General features: G+C 45.4%; 1 protein-coding gene across 3 annotated transcripts in view; it reads right to left on the bottom strand.

Annotated features, from left to right (window-relative positions):
• DDHD2 (DDHD domain containing 2) overlaps positions 1-24,447 on the bottom strand; it is an 80,737-nt gene that overhangs the window by 16,623 nt on the left and 39,667 nt on the right. For all 3 annotated transcript variants that reach the window (XM_044279043.1, XM_044279041.1, XM_044279042.1), the window contains 8 exons: positions 22,970-23,165; positions 16,475-16,665; positions 15,300-15,389; positions 12,199-12,319; positions 10,795-10,884; positions 10,548-10,689; positions 1,744-1,952; positions 123-193 (listed from right to left, as the gene is read on the bottom strand). In XM_044279043.1, the coding sequence (XP_044134978.1) occupies positions 123-193; positions 1,744-1,952; positions 10,548-10,689; positions 10,795-10,884; positions 12,199-12,319; positions 15,300-15,389; positions 16,475-16,665; positions 22,970-23,099 (1,044 nt within the window). In that variant the 5' untranslated portion in view covers positions 23,100-23,165. The remainder of the gene's footprint in view (positions 1-122; positions 194-1,743; positions 1,953-10,547; positions 10,690-10,794; positions 10,885-12,198; positions 12,320-15,299; positions 15,390-16,474; positions 16,666-22,969; positions 23,166-24,447) is intronic.

The raw sequence follows: 24,447 nt of genomic DNA, 5'->3' as shown, positions 1-24,447 counted from the left end.
ACGAACAAAAGATTTCAATACTCCACAATCCTAGTCTGATGTTATAATTAAATTGCTGCACCCTGCGTAGGACTTCACTGATTTATACATTTGTAAAAGGGGTTGACGCTATTAAGGGTTACCTTTGTTTTGAGAGGAGTGTTTCCTGTGGGATCAGCTTGGTTAGTCAGTAGATCAAACAGAATAAGAGACCCTGAAGAGGAGACACAATAGTGCAGAGTTAATACCGTATGTGCGTCTATTAGTCTTTGCATTTACTTATAGTAGAAAGTGACTTTCATTGGCTAGTATCCCACTCACATAACGCAGGTTACTGCTTATGAAGGGGAGAGTGGATGGCTCATTATACTGTGGGGAAATCCTGCAGTCCCATCCTATTTAGAGTGTAAGTAGGTATGATTACTCAGCTTAGGTGAAAATGCTGCAGAATAAAAGCAAAGTGAGCACAAGTGACCCTTGGCAAGAAAGCTGATGAAATGCCATGACACATCACATGTAATGGGGATTTCCTGACCCAGATTACGTATAGTCACAAAACGGGCAAAGATCAGTAAGACAGTGAGTAATATCATCATGCCAGCATTGTGACAGACTACATCTCTATGCACAAGGGTCAAGGGTAATAGGCAGATTTCTACACAATCATCTAGTCAGACACAATAGGAACAAACAACTAAAGTAAAATGTCAAATGCTGCCATGGCCTTCTTATGGAAAGCACTGTTATCTGCTAATTTTGCCAGAGGAAGCTGTACAAATGAATGGGAGACGTTCCATACCTGGTTACCATGAGTCTGCCATTGGAGGGGCTGCAACACTCTACCCTGTCTCCATTATGTTGGTCCGCACTTTTAGGATAGCCATAACTCTTCCATTGCTGTCAGCTAAATGCTTGCTCAGCGATGGCTATTCCCCCCAACCGCCAATACACATGCATGCTGGGCTCCACCGAGCATGCATGTGTTCTGAGTGGGAGAAGGGAGTTTGCCTCTGCCAATTTCCCTTGAGAACAAAGGATTGGGCACTTTGACTCTCTGCCTTATAGGGAGAATAAATACTTCCCCAAATCGCATTAGATGGTGGCTGATCCGTCCACAGTAGGTGGGCTCAGCCGTGGTTCATCTAATATGTACAGGCACCTTAAAGTGTAACGGTCATTCTTTCTTTTTTTTTTGTAATGTATAGGGGCAGTGATGCTGACCATTTTTGTAATATACTTTAATTACTGAAATCGTACATTTCTATCAGAAAAATAGCTCTAAAGTTGCCCATTTTGAGCCTTAGGGCCATTTTTCTAATAGAACTGTACGATTTCAGCAATTAAAGTACATTACAAAAATGGTCAGTATCACTGCCCCTATACATTACAAAAATAAAAAAAAGAATAACAGTTACACTTTAAGTGTTTGCCGGGGTGCTTGTGGATTACAGCGAGCTGCCAAATCTCAGCACAAGCAGGTTAAAATTAAAGGGGTATTCTAGGCAATAACATTTATCACCTATTCACGGGAATATTCGATAAATGTAAAATAATTAAGACACTCATTTAGATGTTCGAGTACCCCCTCAGAGTCTGCTGTTATTCTACCACAGCGCCAATCTTGCTCACAGGTGGGTGCATTATTGCTGCTTTTTCACTTCAAATCAATGACTACCGTGATCTCCCCACTTTTTGTCCACAATTTTACTGGCATAACATACTCCCCTTGTCAGACAGGATTCGTGTCCAAATTCTAAAACCCACCAAGACTGTGTCCTGTGACTGAGATACGTCCTTTGAATGTGGGGTTCCTCTCCAAGAAAAGTCGGTAGATGCGATTCATCTCCCCACAGACGGTGTTCACAATGGTCTGGCAATACGTTGGGCTGTTGTAGAAGAACAGGTCCAGTAATGTCTCATTGGTGAACTGACGAAGGCGACAGATGCTGGGCAGAGTGATCCTCTGGATGTCTCTAGGGAAAAATATTAGGATTAGAAATGAATTCAGATTCAAGAGACTTTTCCGTACTTAAATATTGCTCACTGATTCTCAGAATAGGTCATCCATGTCAGACTGGAAAAGGGGTAGTACCCCTGCTGATTGGCTGCTGGAAGGGCCACAGAGCTCGGCCATATTCCTCCATCTGTCACATCAAGCCCATCAGCAAAAAAGAAAAGTGCAATACTGCCCATGTACAACTAACAATAAACTTTACTGAAAATACATACTATTAAAATCTGGTTAAAAGGGACCGGTCACCAGAAAATTCACTAATGAACCAGGCACAGTGCCTTGCACGGCCATCTCTGCCCAATGTATGGATACCTTACACTTAGTGACCCGTTGCTTCATTCTGGAGATAAAGTACTTTTACTTTATATGCAAATGAGCAGTAAAGGCGGACCCAAGGCACTCTATGTACCCTTAGGCCAGATACACAAGACCATGTTTTGTAGTCTGCAAACCTTGGATTCCAGCTATGTGCGCCCTACACTTTTACATTCGGCACATCCCGCATTATTGTAGAAATGCCTATTCTTGTCCACAATATGGACAGGAATAGGACCTAATTTATCCGTTTGCGGAACGGGAAACGGACATACGGATGTGGACAGCACGCGTTATGCTGTCCGCATCTTTTGCGGCCCCATAGAAATGAATGGGTCCACAAAAATGCAATATGGTTGTGTGCATGAGGCCTTACTCTTCCTGATTGACAGGTTCAGGTTCCTGCATTGAATCCCATTTGGTTATTATGGATTACCATCTGGATCTTCCCAGCAAACCTAGTGGCCACAAATGTGGCCAATATTTTGTAATTTATTAGAAAATAGAATAGAAAAAACATTTTTTAACCTACCAGAAAATAGAAAAGGCAGGATTCCATATTCAATGGATCTGTATCTTTTTTGTAAATAACAAAATCATAAGAGCCTTTTTATGAAGTGAAAAATAAGTTTTTAGGGGCAGGAATACAGTACTCGATGCTATTCCCCTGTATATTGAGGGTGCTACGTGAGGGACGTTTTTACAGTTTTTTGTCATACCCCAACCTACCACAGATTGGCAGGAGTTGATATATCTGTGGCAATATTAGGATGGCTATTTGATGTACAAGGGTCACTAGGTAATATAATGTTGGCTTATGCTCGGGGGGTGTAGGTAAATGGGAGGGGGACCTTACATAATTTTTTTCTTTAATAACTGGGATATGTAATCTCTTGAAATATAAAAGGATTTGGTAACTGCTTAAAGAGAATGGCAATCGTCAAGCTTTGAGTCGAGTACAGTAGAAGAGAAAGATCTGACCAAAGATACAAATGTATTGCTGACAAAAAAATGGACTGGGCATGTGTACAGCGCCAATTATTCTTCTATATAAGGGGCGGCAATAGTAAGCTACAAGATTCATTTTTAAGAACCAGAAGGCAGAAACAGATTTTCAGATTGTATAACTAATAATGTAAAATGTGTACAGCAGTTATCGACAATTGTGCTTCCGAATTTCTCGGAAGAGGAGGAGGGTGCAGCACTTTTTTCTCCGGCGAGCCTGTAATAGGATATGTAATGCAAGACTGGATAGGAAATCAGGCAGCTGGAGGGCCCTAATTCTTTTGCAAGATTATTAGAAGAATTTAATTGGCTAGATGTCTGGCTGAGGAATCTCGGGAAGTATGCTTATTCTTGTATCCCTAGAGGCGGGGGGGCCATGTAACATACTCATTTTTTTATTTGTAATGTAGAAGGAATGGATTTGGTTCAGAAGGCTGTATGTGGCCCAAGAAATGTTTCGGACCATTTTCCATGTTTGGCAGACATTGAACAATCACAACAATGTGGTCTGAACTTTTCTGGTTTCAATCCATATTGATCGAAAGTGATGGAGCAACATGAGATTTTAAGAAAAGAATTGAAGGGTTTTCAAGAGGCAAATCTTGGAAGCTCAGATATAAGGACTGTGTGGGATGCCTTTAAAAGGGGTTGTCTGGGCATACCATACTGAAAGATTCATACTTACCTGCTCCCCGCTACTCCAGTCCTGCGCTCTGGCTCCTGCCCATCCATCTTCCACTACGGCACTTGTTTACGTCTGCTCTGCTGCAAGCAATGACTGGCTTCAGCAGTAATGTGGCCACAAAAGATAATTGGATTTTTGTACTTACCGTAAAATCCCTTTCTCGTTCAATTCATTGGGGGTATACCATGGGTATATGCCCAGCTACCTCTAGGAGGTGACACTAGATATGAAAAAACTTGGCTCCGCCAAGGTGGGTTATACCCTCTCCACAGACACTAGGATAATCAGTTTGTACCAATAGCAGTAGGAGAGAGAAACAAAAGCAAAGAACCAACATGTCCTGGACCGGGGAAGGAAAGAAGAACAGCAGCCCGGTTTCAAACAGAAATGAAAACAAAGGGTGGGATCTGTGAATTGAACGAGAAAGGGATTTTACGGTAAGTACAAAAATCCAATTTTCTCGTTAATGTCATTGGGGGACAGAGCACTATGGGACGTCCCAAAGCAGTCCCCGAGGGTGCGAAGGAAATCTAATGCAAAAAGTTGGGTGCACAGGTGCAGGATAACCATGTGACTCAACAGGACCAGGAGAGGCCATAGCATGAAATGGTAGATAGAAAACGAAGGAAGTGAGCCGAGAGGATCCAGGACCAGGAAGTGTCCAAAGAAAATAAATTGTGGGAGACCGCCAGGATCCCAAGGACAAGTGCCTGGGAAAAAAGGCCATATACAAGAAAGGAACAAATGGAAACACCCAGCTCCACACACGGTGGGAAAAATAAAGAAGCTTGAGGATAGGGAGCAGGGCTAGATGTCCTGCGCAAGAACCAAGAGTTGAACAAGTGTGCACTAGAGAGCCCGAGGAGGGATCTGGAAGAACCAGGGCTCCCCCTGAAGAAACAGGAGAGCAGCACAACAAGAAAGGCGTCTGTTGGTAATTTTGTAATGGCCTAGCGCTCTGCATATAGGATGCTCCAGGAGGAGGATCTATAAGAGGACAGACCCAACAAGAAAAATTAGACCATTACGGAACCTGGCAGAAGAGAAAATGCCTGGGGAAAGGAGAGGAGCAGTCCTGAACCAAGAATAAAAACTTCCTGGAGACAAACTAAAAGGAAGACCCTGTGGACCACCCTTCGGCAAAAGGAAGGCGATTCCATAAGGCCCGACAAGGAAAAAACTCCAAATTGTCTCAAACCAAATACATGGCCTGTCCGTGGCAAACACCATATGAAGGTTAGGGTCGAGAGGAAACAAGGAAGCACTGGAGGCTGAACGATTGAGAGAAAGAATAGCAAAGACTCACCATGGGAAGGGAGCAAGCCTCCTTCCACTGCAAGGCAGGTGGGAAAAGAGAAACACCCTATGAGAAGGTGGAAACCCCATCCTGCCAGAGAAAGCAGCCAACCTCTGGAGGAGAAGGGGGTCCTTGGTAATGGCCAGGAGAAGGAAATGTAAAGACATGGTTCCCACACAAAGAAGGCGAGAATCGATCCTCAGAAAAACTGGAACAAAATATCACTGTGAAATGTGAGACCAGAGAAATCCCTGGCCATATGAAGTCTCAAGAAAAAAGGAACCAGTCGCAGACCCTGGTAATACAAGTGGAGACACACTCGTCTGAGAGATACTGGAGTAGAAGAAAGAGAAGTCTAAACAGCCTAGAGGAGCAGTTCTCAAATTGAGGGAAAGCTCCATCCCAGAAGTGGCCAATATCAATGTACATTGTAAAACGGAGCAACAAACTCCCAGGTACCAGGACCTGAACCCGGAGAGACGGGAAGAGAGGTTAGAATCTCTAGAGGCAAACAAGCCTAAGGGGACCCAGGAGGAACAAGAACCAAACCGGGCCCAAAGAAGCAGCTGTCATACAGAGCATGTGCGGTCAGAGATGCCAGGAGTAGCTTCCCCAGAGGGAATCGGCCAGCTAGATGGTCTAAGAATCATTGGGGCAAGAACTCCAAGCAGGATTACACAGACAGAGCCTCAAGTAGGGTCCAGAGAACTGGACCACATAAGGACAATAATAGCCAGATTATCAAAGGAGAAATAAAAATTGATCCACTCTAGGGGGAAAAACATTGGCCATGGTTAACCAACCATCCCAAGTGTAGTGACTAGCATACTGTATAACACTGCCCCGGAAGGGGCATGTACAGCACCCTGGATTTTGTAAAAGCATCTCCAGACATCCATATGTCAGAAAGGATGCAGAATTCGCCTGGGGAACCCGGGAGAGACTACACTGACATGTAGAAACCAGCCACCAGCAGAGCACAAGTAAACCCCCAGGGAAGGGGGAAGAAACTGACAGGTGCAGACAATGGCCAGGCCAAGAGAACGGCACTTTTGTCATGTAGCACAACTAATCAGAGAACATAAGGGCGTACCAGAACGCCCGGACCATGGAAGAACTACGGGACCATATCCAATACCAGAGCGAGCAGCGGAAGATTCCACCCACCAAGTAGGTGTGTGGCGCTCACTAGTCCTCTCACAGCCATAACAAGGAGGAAGTCCAGCCATGACCCGAAAACTGCATTAGCGGCTGGTGCTCACAATGCTGCGTATCCCTGCAGGATAGAACATCCAGTGGATCCCGTTGCTCTGCCAGGACTGGGCCATGTGACTCTAAAAACAAAGCAGAGAGGCAGTAACAACGAGAGTAATCCAGCCAAAAAATGGGGTAACGCAGCTGTGTGGAATACAGTAGTACTTTATAGGGTTGACAAAGAACAAACCTAGCATGATAGCCAACAACCTGCCCATGGCGGAGGGAGTGTGGTTGTCTGGTGCATAACAGGACTGAGGAGTCCTGTTAAGTAGTGCGTCAAGCAATAAAAGGAAAAATCATGCCTAGCACAGGCGCAATGAGAAGACTTGGTGCACTCAGATGGCCTGGGTCAGGAGGTACTGCACCGAGTGTCAGATCTGAACAGGCCAGCCATATACTGGATCTAACAAATGCAACTCTACTCCGTCCAAGAAGGGGGGAACATATGGTTACCACTAGTGTTGAGCGAACTTGTGTTTTAAGTTCGGGTTATCAAAGAATCGCGTTATGGATTCGGCTACCACTGACCAAGTTAACACTAGTTACCAGGTACATACTACAACCAGGTTGGTTCTTTGGATACAGCGCCTTGAGATAGTACAAGTACACCGCCGAGGACGGCAATAATGAGTGATGAATACAGTGTCTGGAGAAGGTACCATCACTCCGCATGAAGAGGGGCTACATGATTGCCTAGCACACATTAGAGCCAGGAAAGGGCAATGCAGGAGCCGTATGGGCCACAGATTGTACCAATAGGGCACAGCACTTGGAGATACTACAAATACTCAACCTGAGAGTAGGAGTAATCTGGCTGTATGGTGCACACTATAATGAGAGTGGAGACATGGTTACATCATCTAGAAATGGTATAGGTACTCCGTTTGATAAAGGAGTAATATGACTGTGTGATGCACACTAGAACCAGACAGGTATAATGGCTACAGCCTCTGGAGATGGTACAGGTACTCCACCCAATAATGGAGTAATATGGTGCATGGGGCGCATTAGAACCAGACAGATGAAATGGCTATAGCATCTGAAGATAGTACAGGTACTCTGCTTAATATGGGAGTAACATGGTTGTGTGGTGCACACTAGCACCAGTATGGTGTATTGGCCACAGTGTCTGGAGAAGTGATACGGTGGCCTGGAAGTAATACGGATAGCCTGCTCTCAGACTGAATATAGCCCCTGGTAATAGTGAAATTACTCCAGCTGAAAAGGAGATACATTGGAACCAAGAAAGTCTGCCGGATACAGCATTTGGCAGTTGTACAAGTACCCCCCTGTGAAGGCGTACGTACCTGGGACACCACATAGGTGTGCCGGCGTGCTAAACATGGTGGCGGGTAAAGCACCACCTACTGGAGAGCCGGCAAGCTGACTTACCTGTGTGAATAATTACCTGTGCAACCAGGGGAGTGCCATCTGAAAATCCACTAAAGGGGATACCAACCCTGGAGAGAAGAGGTTCCTCAGTGGACATTTGACTTTGACCACCCAGAGATATTCTGTATGGTGGAAGACCGCCTGATGCTCTGTTCCGAGTCAGAATCGGTGCAGAGGAGTCCGCCGATGAGGCAGAAGAAACCTGAGGTGTTTCCCTCAGTGCTAGTCCCGTCCTGAGAGGAAACCAGGATGCAGGGGATAAGTGGGACCTATGAGGGGAGACCCTAGGCCGCTTTTGGACTTTTGGCTTTTGGCTTTTGGGGGGGGGCACGATGAGGGCATGGAAGAGCACCATAATATCATCATAGCTGAGAATGGGCGCAGGCTACAGTGGAGGTGAGGGACCCACCTGGGGAGAAGGTGAACCCTGAACAAAGAGGGATGGAGGGCAAGGGGACCTGCCACAACATGAACCACCGAACAGGACCCCGAGATAATATGTCCCACCAATGACGCTACATACGAGCAGGGGGCACTGTAAAGATGGGGAAAGCACCCTCTGGGAAGAAGGGCATCTCGTCCTCCCACCGGAAATTCCACGCAGAGACCTCTAGAAGGCAACACCCCTAGAAAAAACATAAAGCCAGAAAAAATGGCGGGAAAGAGTTTGACCTAGTCCCGGCAGAAGCCGGAGACTAGAGTACATAGTGTAGCCGAAAATGAGGCACACCCAGGCGGACTGACGCTGCTGGGAAGCAGAAAAAAGCCCTAAAAGACTACAAAAAAGGGTAGGCATGGAAAGGGGGTCAAAGCGACCCCCATTAGTGAGAAAAAATGACCTAATAGAACCCCTGGATGGCAGGGAAAAATCAGAAAACAGATGTGGACTTGTCACAGCTGGAGCTGGGGACTAAAGTAGATGCCGCAGCCGAAAATTAAGCACCCTAAGCGGGCGGACACCACGAGACCTGGGGAGGCGAGGAATGAATGCCCTGAGAGGGGAAGGGGGGGTCACAGCGACCACCATATAAAGAGAAAATAAGCCACATAGAGATCCCGGATGCCAGGAAAAAGACGGGAACTGGTGCGGCCTAGTCCAGGCACAAGCCGGGGACTAGAGTAATTAGGAGGCCGAGGAAGGGAAGGACGGCCAGGGGGGAGGGGACCCCAATGGAGTATAGATAGATGGGAGGGAAGGAGTCCCTAACTAGAGTAGGGAGCATACTCACCATCTGGCGTCTTTGGGCGCCACAGGGTCACCCTCCCAGTAAACTCGCACTAGAGTGGGATTACCGATACTCCACTGCGGATGCAGTAATGGGGGACTGGATGACCGGCGAGGTACCAAGGTATGCGCCCACAGGGGGTGCTACTAAAGAGGACTTCCACGATGAAGACCCCCTGCTGCAGGATAAAACCTGCACCTGTAAAGTGAGGAGAAAAAAAGAAAAGAAAAAAGAAGAAAAAAGTAGCAGCAAGATCTGCAGGAGAAGAGCAGGTTGTGTCTGACTCCTACAGACACTACACTAAAACTGATTAGCCTAGTGTCTGTGGCCCACCTGGGCCAAGCCAACCTTTTTCATATCTAGTGTCGCCTCCTAGTGGTAGCTGGACGTATACCCCATGGTGCTGTGTCCCCTAATGACATTAACGAGAAAAGTCAACGCTGAAGACAGTGGTTGGCTGCAGTCGAACAGGTGACCATGGCCATGACCGGGAGAACGTAAACAAGCCACGGGCTGGAAGATAGACAGACGGTAGGTAGCCTGTGCACAGGATTGGGATGGCGGGGAGCAGGTAAGTATGAATTTTTCAATAGCAGAGGCAGGCTGCAGATATCCGTTGAAAGCTTTGCATTACCAGACAACCCCTTTGACGGATCCAAAATGAATTTAAGCCAGTATATGTCCAAGATTGAGAAGCTGTGTGAAGTGAGAAGCTGAGGAGCGCTATTTCAGAAAAGGAGGTGGAGGATGCAATCAAGGTTCAACTGAGAAGGCGGTATGAGTAGATGGCTTCTCCGGAGACCCATATCAAAAGTTTATAGAACTATTATCTCCTGTGCTACTCCAAGTTTAAAATGTTTCATGGGAAAATAAATCTCTATCCTTATCTGTGACAGAAGCCCTTATCACTTTGTTATTAAAAGAAGACAAAACATCCCCATTTTCTGACTTCACTTCCTCCTCAGCATCTATTGGTTGAAGCTGCACCGCACAGACTTCCTGTTCTGCCTGCCCCCGGCATATAATACTACTTACACAGAGTTCTTCTCCATTTCAGGTAAATCTCATTGCTTTTACTGGTCAAGAAATAACGGAGAAGGTGAAGAGGCAGAGATCGGGTTTTTTTTCTGAAAGGACCGATTTAGGATTTAACCATACTGTGCCTGTCTGTGGACAAACTGAATTCAAAGGCTTTAAAAGGTGGAAAAATGCATTTGCATTGTTCATATGGTCCACTGCTATTAATGAGAACTGTGTAATACTTCATGCTCCTTGTGGTGGCGCTGCAGGGAGACAACTAGTTTGACTAGGTTTATGCTTACAGCAAACACAATGCATAATGGTGATGACAACCATGAAGTGTAGCTATGCACATACTTGTCTACTCCAGTGGCATGAGCATGCAGAGCACTGTGCCAGTCCACAGGGAGGAACTCTACCCGGCCAATGTGTCCTTGTTCCAGGGACTTCTTAAAGTGTGCGTGCAGCAGATTCAAAGACACAAGACGGAAATCATTTACTGTAGGAAAGAAAAGAAAATATTCAGATCAGGTACATGGCCACTGATAAAGGGCTCAATCCCCGATGCCTTCTTGGACTGGCTGACAGCAGGACCTGCACTTACCACATTGCATAATACTTCGAAACTGCAAATCACAGGCTGGTCCGATACCATGAACCATAAAGACCAAGTGATCGATCTGGGCTGGTTCACCTACAGCAAAAAGTGGACACTGATAAAACAAAGCGACACGATCACTACTAAATGGTGCTTGACATCCTGCTGAGACTTCCTGCTAGAAAAGGGGACGACAGAGCTGATAAATTCATTGTCTGGACACAGAGCTGTTATAGAGAGGTAAGATTTCCCTGGCGTTACAATGCCTGACTGTCGGGCAGATTATCGGGGAACAGCGCTCGTTCACTATAATCTGAATGTGTAAAGGTGCCACAAATCACCCAATGAAAAAATGAAGCGATCATTTATTGGGTGAAACAATCTTTTATGTGGAAACCTCAATTATCATTTGTGGGCAGCAGAGAGTACTGTGTGAACAGCGATCTGCTGCCCAGAAACTATGAATCTGTATGGGGATGAGAGGGAGCAGCAGCCATCACTCGTCCCCATACAGTGCAGAGCTTCCGCTAGTTGTTGAGAAGGAATGCTTCCTTGCCGACAATCGCCTGTGTCAACCCGATTTTAATAATAGGTTCCACTAATATTACATGACTACCGAGTTATCAGACAGTCCCAATTTTACAGATGTTTCGATCAGACGGAAATGATAACTTCCCAGACATCCCAACCTGCAAAAACTCATTTCAGGGAGGTGCACTTCTTATTTCCGGGAGGTTTTTTTTTCACGAACTTTTTATTACATTTTCCAAACATATGAAGTATCTGCACACTTTGCTCTATGGTGTGGAGGACCGGGCTCATTACCCTGCACCAAATTATCATATTTATATATATGATTAAAGCATCCAGGGGGTGTGAATTTAACACTGGGGTAAATAATATAATTAAAATGGAGGGTTAAATGTGTAAATGTATTTTAAAAAAAATGCATCTCTCTCAATAGTTATATAGCTACTGAATGAGACAGAAGGGATGCCTTTAACATATATATCTCCTTGAGAAGCCAATTTGACCCTAAAGGGTTAATTCAACCTGTAATCTAAACTCTGTCCTGTCACTTCTCTTATCTCTCTGCTCTGCTATCAGTAAACCTTTCCGGGAGATATTGTTTCACATGTGTCAGGGAGATAGCGGGAGACTCCCTGAACCTCCGGGAGAGTTGAGATCCCTGACTTCCCGTTCCAGCTACATAACCCCTGGATTAATGGACTGTCAGAAAAAAACAAACCTATTGCGTTATGCCCAATGCAGGACCTAATGGACGTACGTGCATGTCACCTATCTCTGGTCGTCTTTGAGACATGCATTGCCCCCTCAAGCCCCTGCGCTAGACATCGATTTTTCCTCAAATGTTCCTTTAAAAAAAATGTGTGTGAAGCCGACTCTCACCTTGAGGTATTTCCACAGAGATATTTTCTACCCCTCTCTTTACAGTTTGAGGCCGACCCTGCTCACTTGGGCTGGCCCCCCATTCGTCTGTCATTCCAAATGGCTGGTAGTGAACCATAAGCTGTGAAAAAGAACAGAAGATAGGAGGGCGAGGAATTTCATTTGATTACTTCTATCGATTACATTTTTACAGGGGCGACTTTTAGCAATAAAATGCCTCGATTCCAACAACATCATAGACTAATGTCACACCACAGCAATTAGCAATAAAGTCAGTCAGGAATCTCTCAGCTGATATTTATCCATACAGGAGGAATTAAAAAGGGCGGCCCGGGATTAGAAAAACGTACCTGCATTCTTCCACAAACAGGGCCGCACTGGTCCATGGGTTGTGTCTGGTAATGCAGCTCGGTTCTGTTTGAACTGAAGGGGCTGCAATTCCACATGCAACCTGTTGACACGTGTGGTGCCATTTTTGGGAGAAAGCAGCTATGTTTTTCCAATGCTTGGAAAGTTCCATTAAAGGGGTTGTTTCACTTTAGCAAATGGCATTTATCATGTAGAGAAAGTCAATACAAGGCCCTTACTAATGTATTGTGACTGTCCACATTGCTGGCTATACTAATTTTCCTATCACATTATCTACTTCTCGTTTCCATGGTTACGACCACCCTTTAATTCAGCATCGGTGGACGTGCATGTACACTATAGGAAAAAAGCACCAGCCTACGTGCACTCTTTTGGTCCTGGACACCAGAGAGGCCAGTGCTTTTATCTATACTGTGCAAGCACGACCACCACTGATGGACTGCAGGGTGGTCGTAACTAGGGATGAGCGAATCGACTTTGGATGAAACATCCGAAGTCGATTCGCATAAAACTTTATTCTGATACTGTATGGAGCGGGAGCTCTGTCCAGTATTAGAATGTATTGGCTCTGATGAGCCGGAGTCATTGCTTTGCGAAGTCTCGCGAGACTTCACGCAATAACTTCATAAATTAATTTGTACTGTAAAAAAAAAAACATTTCCCGAACTCTGGTTTGGTTCCAAGTCGTACCTTGGAACCGAACCAGAGTTCGGGAAATGTTTATTTTTTACAGTATAAATCAATTTCTGAAGTTATTATGCGATGTCAGCAATAACTTCGGCTCATCGGAGCCAATACATTCTAATATTGTACGGATATTCCAGCTCCGTAGTGTATTAGAACGAAGTTTTATGCAAATCGACTTCGGATGTTTCATCTAAAGTCGATTCGCTCATCCCTAGTCGTAACCATAGAAACGAGCAGTGTATAATGTGATGGAAAAATGAATCTGGCCAGCAAAGGAGACAATATGGACAATCACAATACATTAGTAAGTGCCTGGTATTAACTTTATCTACATGATAAATATAATTAGCAGAAGTGAGACACCCTTTTAAATGGTTGCACGAGAATAAAAAAAAAGGGGTGAGCCCTCTCTCTCAGAACAGCGCCACTCCTGGCCATAGATTGTGCTCAGCTTCTACAGATGCACATGTCCTAGGACTAGAAATACGCCTTTTTGTCACCTGTGTTATAAGGTTGTACTTAAAACTTCACTTTTATTAGTCTACAAATTAAGAATCTCCAGTAGAGATAAATCAACTTAACATCGTCAGTGTGAGCGCTGCATAGTCTATACTGCATTCAGTCTGCACAGCTCGTTATTTTTCCTGAATAGTCTGTACAGCGCCGGTGGCTGTGCGCCGCCACCAGCACTTCCACTCACTCTATTCTCTCCTTACTACCACTGTCTATATTGTCTATCTATGCTGCGCTCACTTTCTGTTCTAAAATAAAAGCTCAAAGGCTGCCCCCCAGCTGTACAGACTGAATGCAGTATAGACTATGCAGCGCTCACACTGACGATTTTAAGTTGATTTATCTCCTACTGGAGATTCTTAATTTGTAGACTAAGAAAAGTGAAGTTTTAAGCACAACCTTATGACACAGGCGACAACAAGGCGCATTTCTAGTCTTAGGACATGTGCATTTAACTAAGAAATGGTGATGACCGCCAGCACCCAGTGTCTTTAGGGACTAGTGCACCAGCACAGCCGAAATTTCACAACCTGGCTTGTTGACAAAGAAAGCGACATGTTCAATTTTGCAGAGCGCTTCAGTACACATCAATGTGCATAGCTGTTACTACTGTGAGCATCCAAACTCATTCAATTATAAAGGGGATGTTGCCTTGTGGTGCACAGATGTAGCAGGGGTTACCTTGACATCTGGTGCACCATTACTCAAATAGCAAGCTGATCCAACAGACTTACCATTAGAAAGATTAGAAAGGTGCGCTGCATTAATGGCACAGAGCGGGCTGATGGTCAAGACAACATGTGCTACATCTGTCCATAAGTAACCGTCAAAGATTCTGGAGATACAGTGCTTATATGGATTGCCCAAGATTAAAAAACATGGCTGCTTTGCTCCAAAAACAGCGCCACACTTGTCCATGGGTTGTGTCTGGTATTGCAGCCTGGATCTAATGAAGTGAAAGGAGCAATGTCATACACAATCCATAGACCGTTGTGGCGCTGTTTTTCTAACTATGTACAACCCCTTTAACATGTAAAGGCAAAACAGCATAGCTTAGGCAAAACAGCATAGCTTGCACACTCGCGTTTTATGCAGATCCGCCATGGACGGATCCGTTCACATAATGCAGCATCTGTTTAGAACGGATCAGTTTTGAACTCCATTGAAAGTCAATGGAGGATGGATCCGTTTTCTATTGTGCCAGATTGTGTCAGGGAAAACGGATCCGTCCCCATTGACTTACATTGTGAGCAAGGACGGATCCGTTTGGCTCAGTTTCATCAGATGGACACCAAAACGCCGCAAGCAAAATTCCAAAGCGGAATGGAGACTGAACTGATGCAAACTGATCTTTTCCATTCAGAATGCAAACTTATCCGTTTTGGACCGCTTGTGAGAGCCCTGAACGAATCTCACAAACGGAAAGCCAAAACGTCAGTGTGAAAGTAGCCTTAGGCGTTTATGGTAACTGCATACACACATTTACAGCACTGTGCGGTTGGAACGGCATAAAAATGTTCTCCTCCATTCACCTTGGGGTTATGTAAAATAATAAGGTCTCTAGAAGGGGATTCCAGCCTCTTTTTCCATTCGTTTCGGGTTACTGCCTGCATGTAGGTATCCTGGGGAAAAATATATAAATTTAGAATGCACACTGCAAATTATAAGGATATTAGACATCCCCAATGGGGCATATTTTCTGGGACTGATGACGTACTGCACATCCATGTAAATGCTGCAGTAGTCACGTGTATGTACGGTACATCATCACACAAGGAAAATAACCAGAGACCAGCAGGGACCACCGCAGCGTCGGCGCTGGAATGGCGAGGGATTTTTATTTTATAACATTTCCTGCAGCTGTTTCTTAATCAGATAAAGGTCGCCTGAGCACGCAATATTTTGCGGGACTGCCCAAGCATTTAATGTGTAAGGGGACATCCCAACTCCCCACCAATGTCAGATGTCGAGAGAGATACGGATTGGGCAGTTGAATTGATTTCTACATGTCTGGTCCTTTTGTCCTTGGGTAGAGAAGCCACCCCCGGAGGTGTCTGGCAGCAGCGTTCTGCCATCTCCCAGTTTAGGACACATACATACTTGGTCGAGTCGAGAGTGAATGTGTTTGATAGGAGTAGGGACAAAGAGCTGTCGGCCAAAAGCGATTTAGTGAGTATGACCAGCATAAAACTATCGGAGAACACCTTGAAGTGCTCTTCCATACTTTTAAAGGGGTTGTTTCATCTCAGACAATGGTGACATATCTCTAGGATTCCCACGTCTTGGACCTGCTCCTATCTCCAAAGCTAAAGAGAGCACATCCTACATGCACAGCAGGGCTCTCCATTACTTTCTAAGGGAGGTTCGATAATAGCAGAGTGAGCCCGCTCAGCTAATTTTGGGATTCCCAAAGAAGTGAATGGACAGCACACTGCGCAAACACGGCCACCTCTCTATTCACCAATATGGGACTGCCGGAAACTCTTTACTATTTTCAAAACGCCCCTAGAAGTAAATGCAAGGAGTCCGCGCTTGCGAGGTGTGCTCCCTTTCGCTTTGGGGGGGGGGGGGGGGTGGCAGCCATTCTGCAGAGGTGCGACCTGCCCTCATACTGTATGCCATCAATGTCTAAGATGAGACAACCCCTTTAAGTCTCTCTCCTTAAAAGTATTTCTTACACTACTAAGACATAATAATAGGAAATGACCTCTAATATCTCACTGAAGTTCTCTGGATATGGGATATATCGACTGTCTTTGTCGCATTTGTAGAACCAGGTGCATCTCTGTACTATCGAGTCCTCTTGATCCCAGTATACAGACAGGCGCCTGCGACTGCCCAGGTAAACGTCATATCGGCTGCCGCATACTGGTATAACAATACTGTTTGGATTGACTCCTGGTTATAAAGAAGAAATTTAAGGCATTATAAAGCCAGCAAGGATACCAGATATGAAAGGAACAATGACCACAACACTTTCACCATGCCCATGTACAGGATCTATGCGGCTGATAAAGCTGCACTACTGTTCTCCCACATTTCTGTAGTTTAGATTTTCAAGACCTATTTTCTCTGACATGTCTGCTTGTGGAGCTGCAAGTTCAGAGCTCAGTGGGCTTTCCAGGTGAAGCTGAATTGCAGCAAATGTGCACAAAGCCTTCAAGGGGTTGTCCACTTTTTACATATGGATGACCAATACTAAGGATCAAACCAGTGGGGGTCTGACATCTAGCACTGCCACTGAACAGCTGCCCGAAGCTATACATTAGATGGACCCGGAAGCAGAAGCCTCCGTCCTATCAGCTGAAGTGAGTGAGCAGGAGCTGAGCCTAGATAGATAGATAGATTAGTAACTATGACATCAGCATTGGATTGATATCTATATGGATTTAATATCTTATACCAGAGTTATAATATTTAATTTCAAACATGTACTTTATTTTTAGTGATAGGTCTGACATCATTGGGGTGATTAATACAGCCAGGACACTTTACAACTGATATCAGGAATTTACAGATGAGCAATAATGTGATATAGGCAGTTTCAAATGATAGTTATAACTTTGCCCACAATAATCACATGACTGCCAGGGGTTTCCAAAAAGATAACTGGCTTACTAACAAACTGTCTGCAACTAATGTATAGCCTGTAATTATCATAAGCCAAAATATAGTTATCTACTACCCCTTGGCAATGGTGTGAATGGGTTTGTCACCAATATTATGTGGGTATTCATTTGGGACAGCTTGTTATCTGTGTCAGGCGTTTGAGCTATACCAGTCATCCTATGCCAATGATTTACCATCTGTCTGTTGATGTATTCTCTAGCCCTCTCTTGCGAATAGGAGGGTTCTGAGTCGGTGCGCAGCCTGCTGCTGCGCAACTCATGCGCAGACGTACGTGCGGCATCTTGCGGTCGCCGGCTCGTCTGCGCATGCGCCGGATCGAGAGGTCACCAATGATGACGCAATTAGGTGGCGACGGCGGCCTTTCCAATAAATAGTGTATGCGCCGCAGGGCCAGCGCACCAGCAATGACGCGGCCCTTCTGTGGTGACGGCGGCCTCCCTATGATACAGCGCTTATCTTCAATGTCGGTTTTAGATTGGCTGAGGCTTTCACCTCCCCCATGAAGGATAGGTAGCTATACCTGTCAATCAGTATGTTCACTATTTCAGGCTCCGATGTATGATGTCATCCATTGCTGCCCATTACCCCTGAGGAAGCCAGTGTAACTGGCGAAACATGTCGGGGGGCAGAGCTAGGTTTTAATGTGCAGTCACCTCTCCACTGTGTAGCTTCTATGAGTAGTCCGGAAGGATTACAGGCTCACCACAGATAATAATTGGTAGCTTTAGGAGAAGTAATAGTGTCATCCAGGCTTGGATTAATAGGCAGGAGATAGACAGTATCTATATCTGCCTGGGTGTGCTGATGGTACAGGTCGCACACCAGCACACATATGTAGCAGATGCGTAAGCAAGGTAATTAGATCATACTGCAGTTATAAAGTGCTAACGTGGGAGGGCAATTAAGTCCCCCTCACGTATTTAGGGGTAGGGATTGTGCACATTCTTCCCCCCCCCCCCCCCCTCTTTTCTCCTAAGTTACTAAGCCAATGTCAACAACAGTGGTTTGGTGGCTGTGGTTTTAATATTCTATTTACTTTTTTGTTTCAATGGTCGGTATCACAACGTTCTATGTCCTTATTTAGGTTTTAACGCATATCGAATAAAAGTGATATATTAATTTGACTTGGGCCAAGATAGGTTTATTTGCCTACTTAGGCATTTGTAAATAAAGTGATTAATTAACCTTGCCCTAGTCTGGTCCTAGAGTTATATAGAGCCTCAGTATGGACACTACACAGTGGACGGAGTCTTCTGCTTCCGGAGTATATGCCGCAAACAGCTGATCGTGAGGGTGTCAGGTGTAGGTCAGTGATCCCCAATTTGATAGAGAGGTCATCAATATCTGACCACCTTTAAGATCTGGCTGCCTCATGGACGTAGATTGGTGCCGGATCCCAAGACATCTGCAGCTTTAGAATATGGGACATAATTACTGCTTTGGTAATGAAGAACTATGGGAGGTTACGCTACATCAGTGAAAATCTGTGTCTGGTTTTAGGAGACTGGGTCTGTTCTTTTTATTTCATCCTCAGGTGTCATCACTGCCATTCAGCTGCACGGATGAAGAAAATAGTGCACTAATGGTGGTCACAGGTTTAGGATAATGCAGGGTCATGTGTTAGACCAGTGGGGAGCGGTATTGAACTAATAGGATAGGCCAGGTAATATCCAGCCTGCCCCACCCTCTATGATAACTGTTAATCCACTATACTGTTGCATGGGCGTAAGTGAAGGCTCCCGGGCCCCTGTGCAAAGTTCTGCTCTGACCCCCAGCACAACTTCTCACGCTCACCAGATGCAACCTGTCCGAACCGTTTTAGCCCCATCGCTAAGTCTCTTAGGCCTCTTTCACACAAACGATATGGATTGGCTCCGGATGCGTTCAGTGAAACTTGCACCATTTTGCAAGCAAGGTCAGTCAGTTTTGTCTGCGTTCAGTTTTTTACACGCGGGTGCAATGCATTTTGATGCGTTTTTCACACGTGGGATAAAAAAAACTGAAGGTTTACAAGCAACATCTCTTAGCAACCATCAGTGAGAAACGCATTGCATCCGCACCTTCTATGGGGCCAGGGCTGCGTGATAAACACAGAATATAGAACATGTTGCGATTTTCACGCAACGCATAACTGATGGATGAAAACCAACGCTTATGTACACAGACCAATTGAAATGAATGGGTCAGGATTCAGTGCGGGTGCTATGCGTTCACATCACACATCTCACCCACGTGGAAAACTCGCTCGTGTAAAAGGGGCCTTAAGGACAGAAAAAAACTCTCCTCTTATTTGAATCCACCCCTGGTTTTGGCTTCAAAAACTGCATTAAAAAAAAACTGAATGTGTGGCCGTAGCCTTAAAGCGAATCTGTCACCATGAAACGAAGTGCAATCTGCAGGCAGAGATTTAAATGTACAAACTACCGGTACTAATTACACCAAATCAGTTTCCAATGATCTATGTATCAATCAGCTCAGCTTCTCCTGCAGAGAGGACTGCATTTCATTGTAACAGGTTCTCTTAAATGGGTTTTCCAAGACTTTTAGGCAAGGGCTACACGGCGACACTGGTCACGCAACACCTGTCGCGGCCAGCATCGGTGAGCAGCGGTGATCGCACAGAAATGAATGGGATCGCCGCAGCAGTCACTAGAAATCCAGCCGTGTTGGATTTTATGCGACTGCCGCAGTGATCCCATTCATTTCTATGGGATCACCGCTGCTCACCGATCCTGGCCGTGATAGGTGTCGGTAGCCCTTGCCTTATACGGATTACCTATCCTCTGGATAGTACAGGAACAAATATGTCGGCAGCATATCCTCTATGGTTTCCTTTATTGAAAGCAGGTCCAAAAAAAGGTACATTGTTGCACTATTTTTGCACTTTGTACCTTTTTTTGGACCCGCTTTGAATAAAGGAAACCATGGAGGATAGGCTGCTGACATTTTTGTTTCTGTACTGTTGAAATGAAATGGCTGTCTTGGATCTGCAGCTGATGGTAAGCGTGTGCATTCCTGGTGGAGGTCTGGGGGGTTGTGGTGCTGCTCTCATATTGGCATTTTGTCATCAGTACCTGATGAGTGGAGGTCTGACAGCCAGAACCCCCGCCGATCAGCCACAGTAGCGTTGCAGCCTTTTCTCAGCTCGCAAAGCACAGCGCCGTACAGTGGCTTAGCTTGGTATCACAGCTCAGCCCCATTCACTTGAATAGGGCTGAGCTGTGCCTGGGCCATGTGACCGATGAACGTGACGTCACTGGTCTAGAGTAAGCTGCAAAAAGGGTGCGGCAGTACTGCAAGCCCTGGTGCCTTCTCAAACAGCTGATAAACAGGGGTCCTGGGTGGCGGAACCCTAACAATCTGATTCTGATGACCTATCCAGAGGAGCGCAGACGCCTTCTCAAACAGCTGATATGCAGGGGTGTCAGACCCCAACAATCAGATACTGATGACCTATCCTGAGGATAGGTCATCAGTATCAAAATCCCAGAAAGCCCCTTTAATGGATACCCATACATACCACTCTAAATATAGGGCAGGTTGCAGTATAATCTCCTGTACAGCTCAGCAGCCTCTTCCACATAGACATGTGCTATGAGAACACTGTAACTCTTGCAGCTGCCCGTCTGCATTTTTCTCCACAGCTTCCCTTTTTTGACTATATACTGACCTATTGCTACTTTTGGCATTAAAAGGTTACTGATCCCCTTTCTGACAGTGCGGGATATCCAGCATCATAAATCTTCATCATTGTCTCCTCTACACTAGTTCAAATAATGCAACTGTCTGCATCCGTTCAGAACGGATCTGTTTGTATTATCTTTAACATAGCCAAGACTAATCAGTCTTGCACACCATTAAAAGTCAAAGGAGGACGGATCCGTTTTCTATTGTGCCAGACTGTGTCAGTGAAAATGGATCCGTCCCCATTGACTTACATTGTGTGTCAGAACGGATCCGTTTGGCCCAGTTTCATCAGACTGCATGCAGTGTTTTGATGTCCGCCTCCAAAATGGAATGGAGACGTAACGGAGGCGAACTGATGCATTCTGAGCGGATCCTTTTCCATGCAGAATGCATTAGAGCAAAACTGATCCGTTTTGAACCGCTTGTGAGAGCCCTGAACGGATCTCACAAACGGAAAGCCAAAACGCCAGTGTGAAAGTAGCCTTAGTTGTAGAATACTTTGAATGACAGACATCAAAGGAAATCAGTAAGGAGATCAGTGTGGTGAGGGGGCCTCTGGGGTCCCCTGGCTTGTGACTGCTTCAACCCTAATAGTTAATCCACTGTGGTTGATCTTGTAAAAACTGGCAGCATCCACCAACAAACCAGTCTTTAGCTCTCAAATACGTAAATCCAATTTCTCTCATGTTACTGCGCAAAGATTCCTCCACACCCAATCTTCAGAACGTGAATCGTAACCACAGGGATGCTTCTCATTACACATTTTTACCATCATTCAAAATATACGGAGTCACATTTCCAACAGTTTATTGCCAAACTTCTACTAAGCTGTAGAAACCAGTGTCAGGCAGCTGCTGCAAAGCCCAATAAGATAATAGGTTGCATAGATGCCCGTGATGAGAACATAGTCCTACCACTTTACACATCACTGGTCAGACCACACATGGAGTACTGTGTACAGTTCTGGGCTCCAGTGAACAAGGCAGACATAGCAGAGCTGGAGAGGGTCCAGAGGAGGGCAACTAAAGTAATTACTGGAATGGGGCAACTACAGTACCCTGAAAGATTATCAAAATTAGGGTTTAATTCGAAAAATGATGACTAATGGGCTGTGACTAACAAACAGACATCCTATGTGTCTAGAGGAAAAAAGGTTTGTACAGAAACATAGAAGAGGATTCTTTATTGTAAGGCCTCATGCACACGAGCGTGATGGATTAGGTCCGGATGCGTTCAGTGAAACTCGCACCATTTTGCAAGCAAGTTCAGTCAGTTTTGTCTACAATTGCGTTCAGTTTTTTCAATGCGTTTTGATGCATTTTTCACGCAAGTGATAAAAAAACCCTGAAGGTTTACAAACAACATCTCTTAGCAACCATCAGTGAAAAACGCATTGTATCCGCACCTGCTTCCGGATGCGATGCGTTTTTCACTGAAGCCCCAGGGGGCCAGGGCTGCGTGAAAAACGCAGAATATAGAACACAACGCAGAACTGATGCGTGAAAAAAAACACTTATGTACACAGACCCAGGATTCAGTACGGGTACCATACGTTCACGTCACGTATTTGCACCCGCGTGGAAAAGTCGCTCGTGTGAAAGGGGCCTAAGAGCAGTGAGACTATGGAACTCTCTACCTGAGGAGGTGGTGGTGGTGAGTACAATAAAAGAGTCTAGGACGGGCCTGGATGTATTTCTGGAGCGTAATAATATTACAGGCTATAGCTACTAGAGAGGGGTCGTTGATCCAGGGAGTTATTCTGATTGGAGTCGGGAAGACTTTTTTTCCCCTAAAATGAGGAATATTGGCTTCTACCTCATGAGGGTTTTTTGCCTTCCTCTTGCAGGATAACAGTTTGAACGGGATGGACGGAGGTCTCACTTACCCGAGCAGAACGCTGCCTCTAGTTTGTCGGAGTCCTCCTTGCTGAAGGGCTTCCAGTAGCTATTGCCGTCCTGTGTCTTGGAATAGAACCAGTGAGGGACCACAGCCTCATAGCACGTTGTAGTCTCCATCGTCTCTGTGGAGACCGGGTAGAAGATGGGTGGAGAGGACTCCAGTTTACCGTATGATGACAAGTGCTATAGTAATAAAGTAAAGAAATCGCACAGTCAAACAGCTGAGACCAGACTACACACACGCGCTGAGAACATTCCCGTCTCTGACTAACACAGTGGAGCAGACTTTGTCCCCTCCTTGCAAGGAGGCTTTAGGTAACACCAGTGGGAAGCCCTGGGTGAAGGAGGAGTTTGGTGGGAGCGGCTGAGGCGATGATTGCCATATTTACCATGGGAGGTTTTTACTAACTCACAATGTGTACACAAAGCTATAACACCAGTATATTAAGATGGGAGTAGAACTACACTATGGACAGGAGTTTACACTAAGGGCTCATTCACACCGCCTTATCGGTTTTGCAGTCCGCTAAACATCAATACCGGCCGCAAGCATTCCGCAAGTCCAGCACTATGATAGAAATGCCTATTCTTGTCCGCAAAAACTGACAAGAATAGGACATGCTGTATATTTTTTGTAGGGTCGTGGAACGGAAGTACTGACGTGGACAGCACACGGTGTGCTGTCCGCATCTTTTGCGGCCCCGTTAAAATTAATTGCGGAATGGATGCGGACACAAATATACGGTTGTCTGAACACAGGCGCTGCGTGCACATACTATTTAGAGGTTCTCCACTACGGTCACTCCCTGAATCACAAACTGTTCTCCTGCCTGACCTCCAGTGATCAGCTTTGATTTGTGGAAAAACCCAGCATTAGGCTCCATTCACACGTCCGTGGTGTGTTGCGGACCTGCAAATTGCAGATCCGCAACACACCCGTCCGGTACCCCTATAGAAATGCCTATTCTTGTCCGCAGCTGCAGACAAGAATAGGACATGTTCTATCTTTTGCTGAGCTGCGGATCCGAAGATCGGGGCCGTGCTCCGCAAATGCGGTCAGCACACTGTGTGCTGTCCGCATCCATTCCGTCCCCATAGAGAATAAATGGGTCCACACCCGTTCAGCAAAATTGCGGAACCGATGCGGACCCATTTTCGGACGTGTGAATGGACCCTTATAGTTGTTCAATTTTTTCCACCACAGGGGATCGTAACTTCGTCCCGACTGCCCATTGGATATATACGTCCTAACTGCACATACAATAAGAATTCCTTTAAAGGATAAAAAAAATTGTCTTTTTGAACTGCACAATCCTTATAAAAGCATTGACATGGACTCCGGTGAACATCCAAGCTAAAGCTCAGATCTCTCAGTCATCTCAAGTAAATTTTAGATGACTAAGGCCCCTTTCACACGGGCGAGTTTTCCGCGCGGATGCGATGCGTGAGTTGAACGCATTGCACC

Source organism: Bufo gargarizans, chromosome 2 (genome assembly GCF_014858855.1).
Source record: "Bufo gargarizans isolate SCDJY-AF-19 chromosome 2, ASM1485885v1, whole genome shotgun sequence".
Lineage (NCBI taxonomy): Eukaryota > Metazoa > Chordata > Amphibia > Anura > Bufonidae > Bufo > Bufo gargarizans.
This window is presented reverse-complemented; position numbering and strand designations above follow the sequence as displayed.